Source organism: Bufo bufo, chromosome 3 (assembly GCF_905171765.1).
Source record: "Bufo bufo chromosome 3, aBufBuf1.1, whole genome shotgun sequence".
In the NCBI taxonomy this organism is placed as follows: Eukaryota; Metazoa; Chordata; class Amphibia; order Anura; family Bufonidae; genus Bufo; species Bufo bufo.
Window position 1 is genome coordinate 686,558,697 of NC_053391.1, and position 19,431 is coordinate 686,578,127.

A 19,431-nucleotide genomic window follows, 5' to 3' on the forward strand; every position below is an offset into this window, starting at 1 on the left:
ACACATCCAATCCTCACCTGAGTGCAGACAGTAGAGGGGCGCGCGAGGACTGTGACAGAGCATCCATGTGCTCCGCGCTCCAAGTGTTCTGCTCCGCCTGCTGGACCGGCTCTTGGAAGCGACGTATAGTCTCCGTACGTTCCTCATGTCGTGTGGTTGGGAATATAGTCTCTCTAAGTGAGAAAAACTGAAGTCATAAGCATGGCTCCTGCAGAATACCCTGGAACATTTGTGAGATCCATAAGGTTATAGGCCCAAAACATGAGGCTGCACTACTGAAACAGGCGAATGACAACATGACCCCTTCTGATGTTTAGTGTCAGGTGTGGAGACGGTATATGTGATACTATAGATCATGGAAAAGCAGTCTTACCTGTTACCGGCTCCAGGAGGCACGTGGGCGAGGTCTGCTCTTTGGGGAAGAGGGGAAGTGGGGAACGACCCCAACAAAGCAGGACCGGGAGGGCACAGAGAAGACGGAGGTAATAGGACCTGGAGGGAAAAAACTGTATTCACAACAGAACAGATACTGAACTAAGAGGGACTCTCTGCCTTTGGGAATTTTTAGGTCCAACGAATTTCCTAATCAATCTGTAGAACGGTCAGATCTGCTAACACAGAGCTCCAAATCTGCAGCTCCCAGGGCTGCGTTATCAATGGAAAAATCACCCACCTCGGGCGGTCTTGGAGAGGCCTCATTCCTTAGCCGTTTCTGCTCCTTCAGGTGCGAGATGTTTTCCAGAGGAGTAACGGACACTTTGATTTGACCCTGGCACTGACCAGTGAAGTCTCCGATATTATACCACCCGCACACGGACTGAAAGCCAGTAAGTAAAGGGGAGAGGTCCACTGAGGCGAAGCCCAGGACTCGTTCCACATCTGTAACAAGTCAGAGACGGCTTTAGAACTGCAAAGTCTTCCTTGGGGTTTCCAGTTCGTCTCAGCTCCGGTCAGTAAGCGGTCGTTTCGCTTGCGCCCCTTAAGGCTGGCGCATGACAATTTTTTTTTAATGATAGTCTATGGTGCGATGCAACAGTCACAGAAAAATCTGTTCGAGATGGATTTTTCTGCGACTGTCGCGCCTCCACGTGACACCATAGACTATCATTATAAAAATTGTTGCGCGACAAAATGTCTTATCTCTGATCTCCTGACCCCGTAACCACTTATTAGAGCTTGATTCCCATCAAATTAATAAGAATATGACTTAAAGGGTAACGGTCATATAATTGGATTGGTCTGACTAAGTTTACCTTGGTTCCCTAGTTAATACTCTTCTATAGGTATTGAATTACCTAGTAATCGCAGACGGTTCTTTCCTCCCCCAGGCCAAGACAGCGCTGCTAGGTGTCCTCCGTCTCCCATCTTCTGGAGGGCGTAGTAGTGGGCCCTCCCGTCAGACCGGGATAGTGCCGATATTCGCGATAAAAAAATTTGCGATTAGAATATTCGCGATCAACTACTCAGGAGGAAGAGGGCGTGTTTAAGTCTGGAGAAAGCCGATTGGCTGGGGCGAGCCGAATGAATTCTGGGTAGTTAGGGAGGGAGGTCTTAGCCTCAGGGTAAGGGCATCGCCGGCCATCTTGAGAAGATAGCCAGAAAGACGTCTTGTGAGGAGCGGTTTATATGGACGGAATCTTATTAAACAAGTGGTATGTGAACACAATCATTAGTGATTGATATGGATTATCACCACAGCAGCAACAACATATATGAAAAACGGAATTCTGAGTGAAAATATGACGGTTATCCTTTAAATATATGTATTTATGAGGTCAGGGTATCAGAGACAACAGACTGACGGCTTACAGACAGACTAGTGTTTAACCCCTGTATCTCAGAAAGAACTAAACACTTGATAAAGACCAACTGAAGAAATACATTTTAGCCCCCCAAAAAATTTGTAAAATGCAATCATAAAACAAATGCCCCTGGAGGGGTCCATAGTCTTTAATGCTCAGCATCATGCATCGTACATTAAGGGTCCATTCACACGTCTGTGGTGTATCGCGGATCCGCAATACACCCGGCCGGCACCCCCGTAGAATTGCCTATTCTTGCCTGCAATTGCGGACAAGAATAGGACATGTTCTATTTTTTTCGGGAGCCGCGAACCGGAAGATCGGGGCCGCAGACAGCACACTGGAAATGTGGATGCGGGCAGCACACTGTGTGCTGTCCGCATCTCTTCCTGCCCCATAGAGAATGAACGGGTCCGGATTCATCCCACAACGTTGCAGAACGGGTCCGGACCCATTCTACGGACGTGTGAATGGACCCGTTATAGCGCATGGTGCACTACAACCATAGTTATTAATGTGTGTGCCTGCACCTGACTACAGAGATTAGGATACATGCATTATTGTGTACATCTCCCTCTGCGGCATTCACGAAACTAATGAACGACTTACCTGCTTTGTGCCACACCTTGAACACTAAGGTTTGCTGAGGGTCCAGGAGAAGTTCTTCACTCAGTCTACAGACACAAAGAGTAACATAAGAAACGTGCACAATCCACAGCTCCACATTCTAGACACTCGTTCACAAGTAGCAGATTTGTTAGAGAAATTTCTACAATGGAAAATACATCTCATACATGTAAATGGGGTTGTTTCTGCTGCATGGACTTCGGCAAACCCCATTCAACACGGTAACATTTGTAAGGGCTGAAAAAAAGACAGGCGTCCATCTAGTTCAGCCTGTTATCCTGCAAAGCTGATCTGGATGAAGATAAAACAAACACTCTTGTGAGGGTGGCATAAACCGGTGACACCTATGCTACCCCCTATGTAAGGGCGGCATAAACCGGTGACGCCTATCTGAGGGTGACACCTATGCTGCCCCCTATGTGAGGGCGTCATAAACCGGTGACACCTATCTGAGGGTGACACCTATCCTACCCCCTATGTAAGGGCAGCATAAACCGGTGACACCTATCTGAGGGTGACACCTATGCTACCCCCTATGTGAGGGCGGCATAAACCGGTGACACCTATCTGAGGGTGACACCTATCCTACCCCCTATGTAAGGGCAGCATAAACCGGTGACACCTATCTGAGGGTGACACCTATGCTACCCCCTATGTGAGGGCGGCATAAACCGGTGACACCTATCTGAGGGTGACACCTATGCTACCCCCTATGTGAGGGCGGCACAAACCAGTGACACCTATCTGAGGGTGACACCTATGCTGCCCCTATGTGAGGGCGGCATAAACCGGTGACGCCTGTGACTCCTATCTGAGGGTGACACCTATGCTGCCCCCTATGTGAGGGCGGCATAAACCGGGGAAGCCTATCTGTGACACCTATCTGAGGGTGACACCTATGCTACCCCCTATGTGAGGGCGGCATAAACCAGTGACGCCTATCTGAGGGCGACACCTATGCTACCCCCTATGTGAGGGCAGCATAAACCGGTGACACCTATCTGAGGGTGACACTATGCTGCCCTCTATGTGAGGGCGGCATAAACCGGTGACACCTATCTGAGGGTGACGCCTATGCTGCCCCCTATGTGAGGGCAGCATAAACCGGTGACACTTATCTGAGGGTGACACCTATGCTACCCCCTATGTGAGGGCAGCATTAACCATTGACGCCTATCTGAGGGTGGCACCTATGCTGCCCCCTATGGGAGGGCGGCATAAACCGGTGACGCCTATCTGAGGGTGACGCCTATGCTACCCCCTATGTGAGGGCAGCATAAACCGTTGACGCCTATCTGAGGGGGACACTATGCTGCCCCCTATGGGAGGGCGGCATAAACAGTTGACGCCTATCTGAGGGGGACACCTATCCTACCCCCTATGTAAGGGCAGCATAAACCGGTGACACCTATCTGAGGGTGACACCTATGCTACCCCCTATGTGAGGGCAGCATAAACCGTTGACGCCTATCTGAGGGGGACACCTATGCTGCCCCCTATGTGAGGGCGGCATAAACCGGGGAAGCCTATCTGTGACACCTATCTGAGGGTGACACCTATGCTACCCCCTATGTGAGGGCGGCATAAACCAGTGACGCCTATCTGAGGGCGACACCTATGCTACCCCCTATGTGAGGGCAGCATAAACCGGTGACACCTATCTGAGGGTGACACTATGCTGCCCTCTATGTGAGGGCGGCATAAACCGGTGACACCTATCTGAGGGTGACGCCTATGCTGCCCCCTATGTGAGGGCAGCATAAACCGGTGACACTTATCTGAGGGTGACACCTATGCTACCCCCTATGTGAGGGCAGCATTAACCATTGACGCCTATCTGAGGGTGGCACCTATGCTGCCCCCTATGGGAGGGCGGCATAAACCGGTGACGCCTATCTGAGGGTGACGCCTATGCTACCCCCTATGTGAGGGCAGCATAAACCGTTGACGCCTATCTGAGGGGGACACTATGCTGCCCCCTATGGGAGGGCGGCATAAACAGTTGACGCCTATCTGAGGGTGACACCTATCCTACCCCCTATGTAAGGGCAGCATAAACCGGTGACACCTATCTGAGGGTGACACCTATGCTACCCCCTATGTGAGGGCGGCATAAACCGGTGACGCCTATCTGAGGGTGACACCTATGCTGCCCCCTATGTGAGGGCGTCATAAACCGGTGACACCTATCTGAGGGTGACACCTATCCTACCCCCTATGTAAGGGCAGCATAAACCGGTGACACCTATCTGAGGGTGACACCTATGCTACCCCCTATGTGAGGGCGGCATAAACCGGTGACACCTATCTGAGGGTGACACCTATCCTACCCCCTATGTAAGGGCAGCATAAACCGGTGACACCTATCTGAGGGTGACACCTATGCTACCCCCTATGTGAGGGCGGCATAAACCGGTGACACCTATCTGAGGGTGACACCTATGCTACCCCCTATGTGAGGGCGGCACAAACCAGTGACACCTATCTGAGGGTGACACCTATGCTGCCCCTATGTGAGGGCGGCATAAACCGGTGACGCCTGTGACTCCTATCTGAGGGTGACACCTATGCTGCCCCCTATGTGAGGGCGGCATAAACCGGGGAAGCCTATCTGTGACACCTATCTGAGGGTGACACCTATGCTACCCCCTATGTGAGGGCGGCATAAACCAGTGACGCCTATCTGAGGGCGACACCTATGCTACCCCCTATGTGAGGGCAGCATAAACCGGTGACACCTATCTGAGGGTGACACTATGCTGCCCTCTATGTGAGGGCGGCATAAACCGGTGACACCTATCTGAGGGTGACGCCTATGCTGCCCCCTATGTGAGGGCAGCATAAACCGGTGACACTTATCTGAGGGTGACACCTATGCTACCCCCTATGTGAGGGCAGCATTAACCATTGACGCCTATCTGAGGGTGGCACCTATGCTGCCCCCTATGGGAGGGCGGCATAAACCGGTGACGCCTATCTGAGGGTGACGCCTATGCTACCCCCTATGTGAGGGCAGCATAAACCGTTGACGCCTATCTGAGGGGGACACTATGCTGCCCCCTATGGGAGGGCGGCATAAACAGTTGACGCCTATCTGAGGGGGACACTATGCTGCCCTCTATGGGAGGGCGGCATAAACCGGTGACGCCTATCTGAGGGTGACGCCTATGCTGCCCCCTACTTGAACTGACCCAGCTGTTTTGCTAAAATGTCTGCTCAATCCACAGCATGCATCAGGGAGTCCTCATATCAGTGAGCCCCTGCCTCTCCCGGCTCCGCCTGCCGCTGATTGACATCTTCTGACCTGTTGCAACCAGCAGTGGGGTGGGGGCTGCTGGGAGTTCCCAATGCGCGCCGTTTATCGAACAGCTCCGGTGCTCGGCTTGCGCTGAAGCTGTTCAATATAAACTTTATTAAAACGGCTCAAATCAAGCAAGTGACCCAGCAGCCCTCAGACAGGGGCATAAAACTGGCGACACATTCACTTCAGTGGGGCTGAAAACAGTTTTCTGTCTGTAATAAAGAGTCCCTGTTCACTGACAGCAAACAGAAGGATTGAATACAGTACAGAATTGAGACACAAAGTACATTACAAAGTTGCAGAACTTTTCATTTGGGACCTACCTTGTTTGGAGTTGGAAGTTCCAGGTTGGGGAGTCCGTGCTGTCAACTATCGGGGTGGTTACAGGGGTTGCCGTACCAGCAACAGGGAAAGACACCGAGCAGCTGGGCACGGGCACGGCCCTCTCCGTCAGGGGGCTGCCTGGAATCACACGCTCATTAGTACATTAGTCTTCTCTGGCACTTTCATGGCATTCACATGGTCAGATACCTTTTAGGCTGAGATGCATGGCCCGCTCTACCACTATATTCACAGCAAATGTGTTTTCCAGCTCCGCGGATGTGGCCTCGCTGCCGGGACTCTGCGAGGATTTATCAATTTGCGCTTTCTTGCTAGACTGAATGGGATCTTCGCGTTTTCCTTCGGCATAATCCTCGGAGACATCTTGTGCCTCGTAGTCCTCACTAAGGCTCTCCTCCTCTGGAGAATTTGGGCATCTGGCTATAGACGGGTGATATGCAGAGCTCAAGCACAGGTGAACTCGCAGTGCTGCCCCCCACAGGTTGGCCACTTTGTGCTTAAAGAGGGGATATACGCCTGAAAGAAAAGACGGAAGAATCAGCAACCAAAAAAAAAATATATATATATATATATATATATTTCAGCTTCAAAAATGTCACATCCACGTGGCCTTCTGTATTGGGAAAAGCACTGACTGGTCATCAGCTGTGATCTGTGGCCCCTCCATCATCACAGAAGGCCCTTACTGGGGTTGTCCATCTTCTATGACGGCGCCTCCGAGGGTCTGGTCCCAGGCGTGTGAACTTACGGACGACCCCATGTTCACTGCTGCAGCCAATCACTGTAAGTCTTCTAGCAGCATTTCACTGCTGGGTGATTGGTCACAGCGGCACATGTGACCCAGTCTGGAAGTTTATACGCCAGGGATGGGAAGGAAGCGGCGGGAGCTGTCAGGGGCACAGATGAAGGTCTGATAGGAGCTGGACGGCCTACATAACTCATTCCTGCCCTGTAGTGCATTTTTACGTTGCGGGAGCTATTCACTGAATGCGAGCCACAGTAAGAGTATATTGCAGGGATGGCACAGGCAGAGGAGCTTCACCTGCGGGTGTCAGCTGTATTATACAGCTGACACCCTGCGCTAATGGTCTGGATCGGAGTTAGCTGCGATCTTGACTGTTTAACTCTTTTAGATGCTGTGGTCAGTGCTGACCGTGGTATCAATGTGATTATACGGAGGGATACCCCCTGCCACAATCAGCACCCCCCAAAATACGTTTACAGTTTGCAGGGCCTGCCCGTCAGTGATAAACAGGTATAATTCTGTGCAGTACAATTACAGCGTATTATAGAGGCGGTCAAATGATCCCAAATCTGGTCCTGGCTACTGTATTAAAGGGATAAAGAAGTACAGAGACCAGAGGGGGATCCGGGAGCGATGATCTGTAAAGTATTACTTCTATTATTTTACATTGTTCTCAGCAGAGGTTAAAGGGGTCCTCCGATGTCTTCAGGATAGGTCATCAGGCCAGTGTGGGTCGGTTCCCAGCATCCCCCATCGATCAGCTGTGCGGCACCAGAACATATGGCCACTACACAATGGACGTCTCGGTGCCACAAAGCTAATCAGTGGAAATGTCCGGCGTTGGACCAACCCCAATCTGACATGGATGATTTATCCTAAAGATGGGTCTTCAATGCTTCAAATCTCAGAGAACTCCTTTAAGATCGTTGCATTGCAAAAGTGCCGCATCGGATTTCATTTACATTCCAATACATTCACCTACCGCTAACGGAGAGGGTGCGCGAGGTGTTTTCTGACAGGACAGCAAGGTCCACATAGGCACAGCCAAGAAGACGGTCAGTGTCTTGAGGTCTAGGCCCGCTGGTGTCCTTTCCATAGGAGCGCCAGATCTGAATTTCCAGCTTCTCTTCCCTTAGATACCACACGAGCGGCTGATGTTTCATCAGCTCCACAGTCCTCGTCTGCTCGTACACAACAGTCGCCTGCTGGCCATCTTTGGATAGGATCGGCCTTGTTAATGGCGAGCGGACAGCTTCTTTATCGTACAGCTTGTACCTCAGGTAGCAGTGAGTGCTCTTGTGCAGGTGCTTGTGGCCGGCCATCAGTAGGCAGTGCACTGGAAGCCAGATCTTGGGAACTGTAACCGAGAGGTTGACCAATTCATCATGACCTGAGTGATTGCCGTCTCCGTCCTCGCCCTCTGTCCATCCTAGGCCTCGAGCAACCTCCAGGACACGTTCTCTGTCTGAATGGTGAGCAAAGCTAACAGAAAGCTCCAGGCCTCCTACAACATTGTCCAAAACTCCGGCTGTGCCGGAAAGCGTGGAGTCTTCGGGGACCATTACTGGGTACCAGCCTGAGATTCCTAGGAGATGACACATCAGTGTAAGGGGGTCATTGCTCAAACTATTGGAGATACAGGCACGCAATAGGGTTGTGGATCCAGAGCAGGGATGGCCAACCTGCGGCTCTCCAGCTGTTGCAAAACTACAACTACCAGCATGCCCGGATTGCCTACAGCAGGGTATGGTGGGAGTTGTAGTTTTACAACAGCTGGGGAGCCACAGGTTGGCCACCCCTGATCTAGAGTAAGGGATTCTGATACAAGTCGACCATGATTTACCCGATCTCTTGGTAAGCAGCTCTCTGGTCGGGATTCTCACCACTCCCAGCTGATGGTCCCGCGCTGGATGAACTCTGCTGCCACTAGCTGTAGACAGAACTGCTCATTAATATTTTCTTTGGCATTTTGGAAAATGGAGATGAGTGAAAAAGCCGATCTCACGGATAATGGTTGTGGGGTGAAACAGCAGCCTGAGCAACTAGAGGGGCATGGATGTCAGACTCCAAAAGACAACGCAGCAAAGCTGGAGTCAACTTGTCAGGCGATGCCCTCAAGCCGCGTTGCAGATCTTAAGGCTAGATTCACATGCTGTCTTTTGCCGTGAAACTTTGCCGCGTACACCCACTCTGGAATTTTTCAGATGGAAGTGTTGTTTCTGCCTCCTATTCATTTCAATGGGAGGCAGAGCTGAGGACTGCTGAGCAGTGGCTGCGCCGACAAGGGACATGTCCGTTTTTGGTGCGCCGTGGCTTTAAACAGTCACCCCACGATCCTCAGTGCTGCCTCCTCCTGGAATGAATGGAAGGCAGAAAGGACGAGGCTGTTGTGGCTGTCCACAGTGAAATCCGCTGTGTGAACGGCCCCTTATTAAACATTTCCTGCTTTTTGGTGAAGGAGTCTCCATTGTAACAGACGATTATTATTTTTTTAATAAATGTGTTTATATATATATATATATATATATATATATATATATATACAGTACAGACCAAAAGTTTGGACACACCTTCTCATTCAAAGAGTTTTCTTTATTTTCATGACTATGAAGGCATCAAAACTATGAATTAACACATGTGGAATTATATACATAACAAACAAGTGTGAAACAACTGAAAATATGTCATATTCTAGGTTCTTCAAAGTAGCCACCTTTTGCTTTGATTACTGCTTTGCACACTCTTGGCATTCTCTTGATGAGCTTCAAGAGGTAGTCCCCTGAAATGGTCTTCCAACAGTCTGAAGGAGTTCCCATAGAAGCTTAGCACTTGTTGGCCCTTTTGCCTTCACTCTGCGGTCCAGCTCACCCCAAACCATCTCGATTGGGTTCAGGTCCGGTGACTGTGGAGGCCAGGTCATCTGGCGCAGCACCCCATCACTCTCCTTCATGGTCAAATAGCCCTTACTTTCAAAGTTTTCCCAATTTTTCGGCTGACTGACTGACCTTCATTTCTTAAAGTAATGATGGCCACTCGTTTTTCTTTACTTAGCTGCTTTTTTCTTGCCATAATACAAATTCTAACAGTCTATTCAGTAGGACTATCAGCTGTGTATCCACCTGACTTCTCCTCAACGCCACTGATGGTCCCAACCCCATTTATAAGGCAAGAAATCCCACTTATTAAACCTGACAGGGCACACCTGTGAAGTGAAGACCATTTCAGGGGACTACCTCTTGAAGCTCATCAAGAGAATGCCAAGAGTGTGCAAAGCAGTAATCAAAGCAAAAGGTGGCTACTTTGAAAAACCTAGAATATGACATATTTTCAGTTGTTTCACACTTGTTTGTTATGTATATAATTCCACATGTGTTAATTCATAGTTTTGATGCCTTCATAGTCATGAAAATAAAGAAAACTCTTTGAATGAGAAGGTGTGTCCAAACTTTTGGTCTGTACTGTATATATATTACCAACAGACAACATTTTGATTGATTTTATAATACAATGCACTATCCCTATAGGCGCAGGGAGGCGCAGCCTTCTGAAAACTACTCAAAGCAGGCTTGGGGCCTACATCAGACCCAAGCCAATCGTTACACGCATCGGCACCCTGCAATCACATTTGCAGGGTGCCGATGGGAGACAGAGGGCGTTTGCTCCCTCTGTCAGGGCTTTACATGTGGCGGACGCTGTTGCCCGCAGCATGTAAAGCATTAAACAGCCTGGATCGACACTCCTGCTGGTCCGGGCTGTTAGAGCAGGAGCGCAGCACTCATATGAGAGCCGGGACCCGTGCAGCACTTAGACTGGGCCCCCGCAAAAAAAAAAAAAACGGCGGTCCAGCCTAAGGCCCCTTAGTGACCGCCGTAAAAAGGCGTATGGGTGGTCACTAAGGGGTTAAGGCCTATTGCAAAAACTCTTCATTTTTTTTTTATATGCACTGAGATAATAAAATAATTGTTTGCTAAGGTTTACATGGCTTTTGGAGGGAACCTGTCACCTCCGTTATGCTGCGCCCTCTGAGGGAAGTATAAAATGACAGACATTCTGATTTCGGTGAGCGAGGAGTCTGATGTATTCATGATATCCCAGCTCAATGATTGGCAGGTTTGTCCTTATGCACAGTAATAGGGAGAAATCTGTTAAACCGTGACTGGAGGGCAGATGGAACATCGAACACATGGGACTCCTCACTGAAAGGATAGCTGCTCAAAAAGGGCAGCATAACAGAGCAGGATTCTTCTGCTTTTTGGAGAAGTATACGGGGACTCTTACCAGGTGTCACACTCTGGTGATGGATGGAGAATACTATCTCAGAAGAGTGGAGGATCTCTGCCAGGCTGCAGGCTTCTCCGCTGCTCCTCTGTGTCACCAGATTACAGGGAAACTCTGAGTGATAATCAAACTCTGGGCAGAAACTGCGAGCAATAGTACGGGTGTTGCGAACTTCAGCCTCAGGCAAGAAAGATGGACGGATAATGATGAAAGCGTTCACCCCGACATCTGCGCTGTACTGAAATGAAGGGTCCTGCTGTGCCACAACTCTGCAACAGAAAACAAAGCAGATCAGCCGTAAGGACTGACCCCGTGTATGTCTGCTCCAGTATGGGTCATTGTGTGAGGAGTACCTGGCGGCAGCCTGCAGACCGGATGCCCTGTGGATCTGCACAGATACAGAGGCCATACGAGTAGCCAGCATCCCCACTGGGTTTCTGACAGAGCGTCTGTAAGTCACATTTACGTTCAGTAAACCTGGGAACAAGGTGATGTCATGTGTTACTTGATGGCTTTGCATTACATACTTACTAGTGCAACGACCTTATGTGCTGCTCACCTGAAGATGGTGGTGGGGCGCCCGCTGAGGATTCACTTATTGGGGTGAGTGGCAGGCAGAACGCCTGGATTCCCAATTCTTCCCGGTGGTGCATCGTCACCATAGCACACAGACGGGACAGTGGGAGAATAGCTCTGGCCACGATCTGGTCTCTCACATTGGGGTAATAATACCTAAGAGATTTAAAACCATTCTTTAAATGGATACCTATGACATGGCAAAAATGAGTTTCACAAAGGTAAGTGGTTTACTAGATGCCTTCCTTTCCAGACTGCTTCATGTGGACGTGTGTCCGGGATGCTGCTGCCTTCACTAGCTCTCATGTATCAGCACCGCTTCATTCCTGCTCCGATTTCCCCTTCTACAACTCATGAGGCATGTCCTCTCCCCTGTGCTGACAGACATTGATGCAGACTCTGCTGTTAGTTCTCCTTTCGCTCTACACTAACACACAAGCCTAAGTGATTCACACCCTCCCCTATGCAAACTCTGCCATGCTTTCCTCCTATATACACTCTGAGGCAAATAAATGTGTGATCTGCCCTTCCTGAAGACTTGGATGCTTTCTTCCTCTCCACACTCTGAACTGCTGCATATAACCTCCTCCCCCACCTTGAGGAACATTGAGGGAAGGGGAAACACAACCAGGAGCAGTCCTCTGAAGGATTTGTGTCAGAACAGCAGCAAGAAAACCAGCCATATGGCACCCAGTAAGCAGAGATCAGTCGAGATAGTAGTAGAAACCATTTTATCTGTATCTTACCGGCACCAGATTTCAAAGGTCATCCCTCCTCCGGCAGAGAGGCCCTGCATGGAGAAGGCATTGAGCAGCAGCCTCTGAACCGGAGTATCTGACGGAGCAACCAAGGAATGGTTCTGCCGGTCATTGAAGACAGGATCTGGCACACAGAGGGTGGTGGCTGTACGTACAGGCTTTAGACTCAGGTCTGAAATAAACAGAGAGGCAAACTGAAATGACGGTAATGGCAGTAGAACATGGAACTGGTTTGCATAAAACCTATATGCTACTACGCTCTACGCGCATGAGCCACCATCTTGGACCCATCATACCTTGTTCTGGTAGCTCTGAACCTAGACTGGATATTGTAGAATGTGCTGGGAAGAAATACTGGACGTAGCAGTCCGCTTCCCCCCACACAGTGGACTGCAGAGGAGTGAGACCCTTTACATTCTCCACATGTATCTCAAACACATGATCAGTGCTGCTGTCTGAAGGTCGGGACACCTGAAAGAAGGAAGGACGCACAATGAATATATATGCCAAAAATAGGATTTTTTTGTGCTTACCTTTTCTTGCTGAGTTTATTGGGGAACACAGGAGACCATGGGTATAGCTGCTGCTGCCACTAGGAGGCGACACTAGGCAAAAAAAAGTGTTAGCTCCTCCTCTCAGCTATACCCCTCCTGCAGACACTGAGCTCATCGGTTTGTAGCTCCTCCTCTCAGCTATACCCCTCCTGCAGACACAGAGCTCATCGGTTTGTAGCTCCTCCTCTCAGCTATACCCCTCCTGCAGACACTGAGCTCATCAGTTTGTAGCTCCTCCTCTCAGCTATACCCCTCCTGCAGACACTGAGCTCATCAGTTTGTAGCTCCTCCTCTCAGCTATACCCCTCCTGCAGACACTGAGCTCATCAGTTTGTAGCTCCTCCTCTCAGCTATACCCCTCCTGCAGACACTGAGCTCATCAGTTTGTAGCTCCTCCTCTCAGCTATACCCCTCCTGCAGACACTGAGCTAATCAGTTTGTAGCTCCTCCTCTCAGCTATACCCCTCCTGCAGACACTGAGCTCATCGTTTGTAGCTCCTCCTCTCAGCTATACCCCTCCTTCAGACACTGAGCTCATCAGTTTGTAGCTCCTCCCCTCAGCTATACCCCTCCTGCAGACACTGAGCTCATCAGTTTGTAGCTCCTCCTCTCAGCTATACCCCTCCTGCAGACACTGAGCTCATCGGTTTGTAGCTCCTCCTCTCAGCTATACCCCTCCTGCAGACACTGAGCTCATCAGTTTGTAGCTCCTCCTCTCAGCTATACCCCTCCTGCAGACACTGAGCTCATCAGTTTGTACAAGAGCAGTAGGAGCAGCCAGGAGAAGCCAATTGTATGAAAGAGAGCTGGAGATGGGTCCCAACCAAGAACAGGTGGGGCCCACCAAAAAGAACCAGCAATGACCTTACTGGGTGGGTGCCGTGTCCCCCATTGAACTCAGCGAGAAAAGGATTTTACAGGTAAGCACAAAAAATCCTATTTTCTCGCTTATATCATTGGGGGACGCAGGAGACCATGGGAGGTTCTAAAGCAGCACCATGGGGAGGGAATAATAGACTAGAACAAATCTAAGGCCGGTGATAAGGCCCCGCACAGAAATGTGGGGTAACGAGGATGCACAGGAACCCTGAATAGTACAGGAAGAGCATGAACCAGGAAGGCCAGAGAGCGAAGCACGCACGGCGTCTTAGACTGGGCAAACCCAGGATGTCTTGCATGGCAATAGGCCCCATGGAAAATCGAGGGGTGTCAACAGAAATGAACCTGGCGAAGGAGCAACAGGAAAACCCAAACACGACCTTACCAAATGTGTAGGTATCAGGATGGGATACTTCAACCCAGGAAAAAACTGGGAAAACTGGAAGGAATTACTGGGCACTTGGCCGAGGACTAGTCCTGTAGTGATCTCCCAGGTACGTGAGGAGACCCCTGGGGCCAATTTGTAAAAGAAAATAGAGAGTAGCCGCTCCATTGTAAAGAATCCAGCAGGAGAAGAGACTAAAAAGTATGGAATATGATCCCTCATCAAGACTGAGATAAGGGATGGCCAAGAGGGACAAACAGCCACAACGGGAACCAATCAGAGGAAAAACCATAGACAAATGGGGAGTAAAATAAATCACTGCAAATAATACTATATAGTACTCTCAATTGCATCACTAATAGGTACAGGTGAAACTCGAAAAATTTGAATATTGTGAAAAGGTTGAATATTCTAGGCTCAAAGTGTCACCCTCTAGTCAGATAATTAATCCATACCCCCTGAGCAAAGGGGACCTGAGATTGTGACTTTGGGCTTTCATAAGCTGTGAGCCATAATCCTCCAAATTATACAAAATAAAGGTATGAAATCTCTCGCTTTGCCTGTAATGAGTCTCATATATTAGTTTCACCTTTTTAGTTGCATTACTGAAATAAATGAACTTTGCACCATATTCAAATTTTTCGAGTTTCACCTGTACAGCTCACAGAACTCAAGGACGCTAAAAACCCCCAAAAAACTTTCTGATGATGTAATGCTTAAAACTGGGTAGGAAACACTCATTAAATTTACACTAATCCCTTTTCATTTTAAAATCCTATGCCTGCATGCCTGATGATACAACCCCTGTATATGGGATTCACCCTACCTCCAGTTTCAAGGGGTACACCCGGTAAGCAGGATATGTGACACACCTGGACAAGGGCAGATGCAGATCGCACACAAACGGTTATCACAGGCAAATACCGAAATTAGCGGTATGTCACCTGGCTCTGTCCTTGTTTAAATGTCAGTGGCTCAATAGTGAGGGTCCCGGTGGGGGATGAATATGTATTCCTGGTTAGCACTGCTCTAATATTCAGTGTGACTCAGGTGGTCCGCACCGCCTACACTTCAGACACTAGGTACGGCAGTATCATCACTTGTATCCCTCACTCTAGCTTAAAGGGGTTCTGCACTTTGTTTAAACTGATGATCTATCCTCTATCATCAGCATCTGATCAGAGGGGGTCCGACACCCGGGACCCCCGCCGATCAGCTGTTTGAGAAGGCAGCGGCGCTGTCTTCTCACTGTTTACCGCAGGCCCAGTGACGTCACGACTAGTATCACTGGCCTGGGCGCGTTCCCTTGAATGGAGCTTAGCCCCGCCCCCGGCCAGTGATACTAGTCGTGACGTCACTGGGCCGGCGGTAAAACAGTGAGAAGACAGCGGCGCTGGCCGGAGCGCCGCTGCCTTCTTAAACAGCTGATCGGCGGGGGTCCCGGGTGTCGGACCCCCGCTGATCAGAAGCTGATGATCTATCCAGAGGATAGATCATCAGTTTAAACAAAGTGCAGAACCCCTTTAAGTGACACATTGTAACTAAATGTCATACGCTGATTCAGTCTGATATAACTAGCTAAAAAGTCAGCCTCAGGCTACTTTCACGTTAGCGTTTTTTTTGCGGATCCGTGATGGATCTGCAAAAACGCTCCCGTTACAATAATACAACCACATGCACCCGTCACAAACGGATCCGGTTGTATTATGTTTTCTACAGCCATGACGGATCAGTCATGAACACCACTGAAAGTCAATGGGGGACGGATCCGTTTTCTATTGTGTCAGAGAAAACTGTTCCATCCCCATTGACTTACATTGTGTGTCAGGACGGATCCAGGCAGTGTTTTGGTGTCCGCCTACAGAGCGGAATGGAGACTGAACTGATGCGTTCTGAGCGGATCCTTTTCCATTCAGAATGCATTACGGCAAAACTGATCCCTTTTGGGCCGCTGGTGAGAGCCCTGAACGGATCTCAGAAACGGAAAGTCAAAACGCTAGTGTGAAAGTAGCCTCAGGCTCAACGGGTTTCTGATTCAAAAGAATCCTCATCAGGAGCCCTTTTGTTACTATAGCTAAAGCCTATTACGATACGCAGACAGACAAACATAAATGAGAGCGGTGGACGACGCGTTCATGTGTCACCCCTTTTTCATCATCTCAACCTTATAAGCGGTGGTGCCATCATAGTAACGAGTGCTGAGATTCTTCACACATGTAGATTTTTTAGGATTCCCATGTAATTACCACTTGACACTTAAGATCCGCCACTTAGGTCCCTGCTGTAGGTGGAGGAGATTAATATCTCATTATGGCCGACCATTGAGGGTGACAGCCGGATACTTACCCCGGGGGGGTGGCCAAGTTGACGCGCTCCTTTCTCCGGTGTATCTGCGGCTGTATGGCCAGGTCTGTAACAACGGGCGGAGTTACATCATTTAAAATCACTGAGATTCGGCAGCCGCAATAGTGCCGGAAGCGCAACCACGTGAAGAGGCGACGGGCGCTCATTTAGGTTTGTCTGTCTGCGTATCGTAACAGGCTTTAGCTATAGTAACAAAAAGGAGTTTTTTTGGAATCAGAAACGCGTTGAGTCTGAGCCGGACTTTCGCTAGTTATATCAGACTGAATCAGCGTATGACATTTAGAGTGAGGGATACAAGTGATGATACTGCTGTATAGACAAAAACCAAACAAGTGGAAATAATGTATCAAAATGTCATTTATTATAAAATATATAAAGTATGGAAAAACAACAGGATGGTATACAGTGTACGGAGAAGCACAGGGCCAGTAACACCAAGAAAACTACCAGTAAATCTGTGCAGTGTAGGGCACAGGTAGGTACGACCAAAAAATCAAGGCGTAAAGCTCAGGGATAACCAGAATAGTATGACATATAAGGGTCGCCCCCAATAGGGCTATGTACACAAGGTACAACAGACCAGATCTGGTGAACCGTGAGCCATAACGCACATACACCAAAATACATAGGCGCCAAGACCGACCAATAGTAGTAAATCCAAATGATAGGAATCAATGGCTAGGAAATCAGACATAGCATGCACCTAAATACAAAGGACCCACTATGGATACATACAGAGGTGCCCTATAGGATGTATGGAGCTGTACTAGTGACAGGACGTACCTGAAGACATGGTAGCAAGGTGGATGTCAGACCCTGAGCGCGAGACCTCGACGCGCGTTTCACCTCAGCAGCTTCGTCAGGAGGTACTAAGTAGTAAGTAAGCAGGGTATATATAGGGTAGAATGGGGGTGGGATGATGGAAGAAAATTACCTGGATGCGGCACACCTGCGGACCACACAATCGGGCGCGGAGAACACCATGGTATGCGGCGCCATCTCTCAGCGCGTCCACGTCTGCGCACCGCGCATGCGCGGCGCTTGCAGACGTCACGGAGCGCGTTGAGATGGCGTCGCGCAGCGCATGCGCACCCCGCGACCCAGTGGAACGCAGGTGACCCGCAACTCACGGCTCTAGGTAAAGACCTGAAAATAGACCTAATCGCATAGGTAATGCGGCCAATACTACGGGACGCACACTCTCTGTATCCATATTGGGTCCCATATAGTCCAGGGCACATCACATCAGCAGAAAGAATCTACCAGTGAGATAGAAAGTGAAAATATAAATGTGAAAAGGTAAACAAGTGTCGTATAAATGTGGGCATGATCCATAGATTTGGCTGTCTATGACATAACACCGTAACCCGCCCACATAGTGAAACATCAGGTAAAAAGAAAGTGATGTACTGGGGGCCCATGGTAAATGGAACCGAAGTACTATATATGGATCATAAAAACAATCTAGATGTATGGTGCAAGGAAAAAGTTATTAAAAAACATCATATGTGTAAATATAAGTGCCATCAGTGATATCAATATAGTCAATAATATCCAGGATGATCAAGAATGATCAGTATGGACGATATAGTGTATAAAGAGCCATCAATAATATGCATATAATCAATAAAATCCATAATCCAAAGAACGTATAATCGAGAGTGCTCATAATAACCAGTATAATATACAATATAACCCATGATTGGAGTACACTCTATGTCGATCTAAAGTAAACATGATAATATGATCTCTCTAATTGCAAAACAGATTCATGTATACAAGATGGAAGGACAATAGATCATATAGGCATAAAGAATAAATATAATAAGACAACAATTCATAAAAATAGGAAGAATCTTCCTAATACATAAGTGAAAACAGGATCGCTGTGCTTTATGAAAACCGCATGGTGAAGGCCCTAAGGGATGATTGAATGTCAACATCCATAATACCAAGGATATGGGGTGGGAGTGACAGAAGGTGGCACCGCGGGCGGCAAAAGGCAGCCCGCGGGGTCGCCCAAGGCACTACCAACCCACAGAAATATAGCAACTAATTGACCACATGATTAATCCCAAGAATATGGGGAGGGGGTGACCGGGGCGACACCACCGACGGCAAAGGCCGTAATGATACTGCTGTACCTAGTGTCTGAAGTGTAGGCAGTGTGGACCACCTGAGTCACACTGAATATTAGAGCAGTGCTAACCAGGAATACATATTCATCCCCCACGGAAGCCCTCACTAATGAGCAACTGACATTAAACAAGGACAGAGCCAGGTGACATACAGCTAATTTGGGATAGGTATTTGCCTACAAATGGGGAGTAGTCGAAGAGGAAAAGACTGTCCTGTTTTGCTTTTCCATAAGTGTATAAAACCTCTCTCTAAATATCCTAGTTATAATGGATTTGATTATATATATAAGAGGCCATATTGTTATATTTACCATTTTGTATGTATTTTAAAGATGGCCTAGAGAGAGTTCGTGGGAAGGGCACGGTTTATAAGGTTTCTTCTCATGAATGTACCTGTCTGAAAAGAGGCCTTCTTGTCTCCATATCAATTTATAGCTGAGATAAGGATTCTCTGGATGCAGCTGGTGCTAATTACATCTACAGTTTGGTATCTGCTAATGAAGCAGAAAGTCTGTGATATCTATATACACTTATAATCAACCTTAGTTTTGCATAAGAAAATCAATAAGACATATGTATTGTGTTATATTGTTATGTCTTTTTAAGGACATTTATATATCTGCTATCGTATATATTTTATGAACGCATATATTCCTAAAATATGATCAAAACAGTTGAGGTA

At 48.5% G+C, this 19,431-nt stretch overlaps 1 protein-coding gene across 4 annotated transcripts in view; it reads right to left on the reverse strand.

The window, feature by feature from the left end:
* C2CD3 (C2 domain containing 3 centriole elongation regulator) overlaps window positions 1-19,431 on the reverse strand; it is a 71,366-nt gene that overhangs the window by 13,581 nt on the left and 38,354 nt on the right. For 2 of the 4 annotated variants that reach the window (XM_040426520.1, XM_040426519.1), the window contains exons 17-29: window positions 12,726-12,900; window positions 12,418-12,601; window positions 11,655-11,827; window positions 11,449-11,572; window positions 11,096-11,364; window positions 8,661-8,747; window positions 7,800-8,402; window positions 6,262-6,588; window positions 6,054-6,192; window positions 2,412-2,476; window positions 674-879; window positions 374-492; window positions 18-173 (exon numbers count right to left, since the gene is read on the reverse strand). In XM_040426520.1, the coding sequence (XP_040282454.1) occupies window positions 18-173; window positions 374-492; window positions 674-879; window positions 2,412-2,476; window positions 6,054-6,192; window positions 6,262-6,588; window positions 7,800-8,402; window positions 8,661-8,747; window positions 11,096-11,364; window positions 11,449-11,572; window positions 11,655-11,827; window positions 12,418-12,601; window positions 12,726-12,900 (2,627 nt within the window). Of the gene's footprint in view, window positions 1-17; window positions 174-373; window positions 493-673; window positions 880-2,411; window positions 2,477-6,053; window positions 6,193-6,261; window positions 6,589-7,799; window positions 8,403-8,660; window positions 8,760-11,095; window positions 11,365-11,448; window positions 11,573-11,654; window positions 11,828-12,417; window positions 12,602-12,725; window positions 12,901-19,431 lie in introns of all 4 variants that reach the window. The other 2 variants (XM_040426518.1, XM_040426517.1) reach the window with 1 other exon arrangement.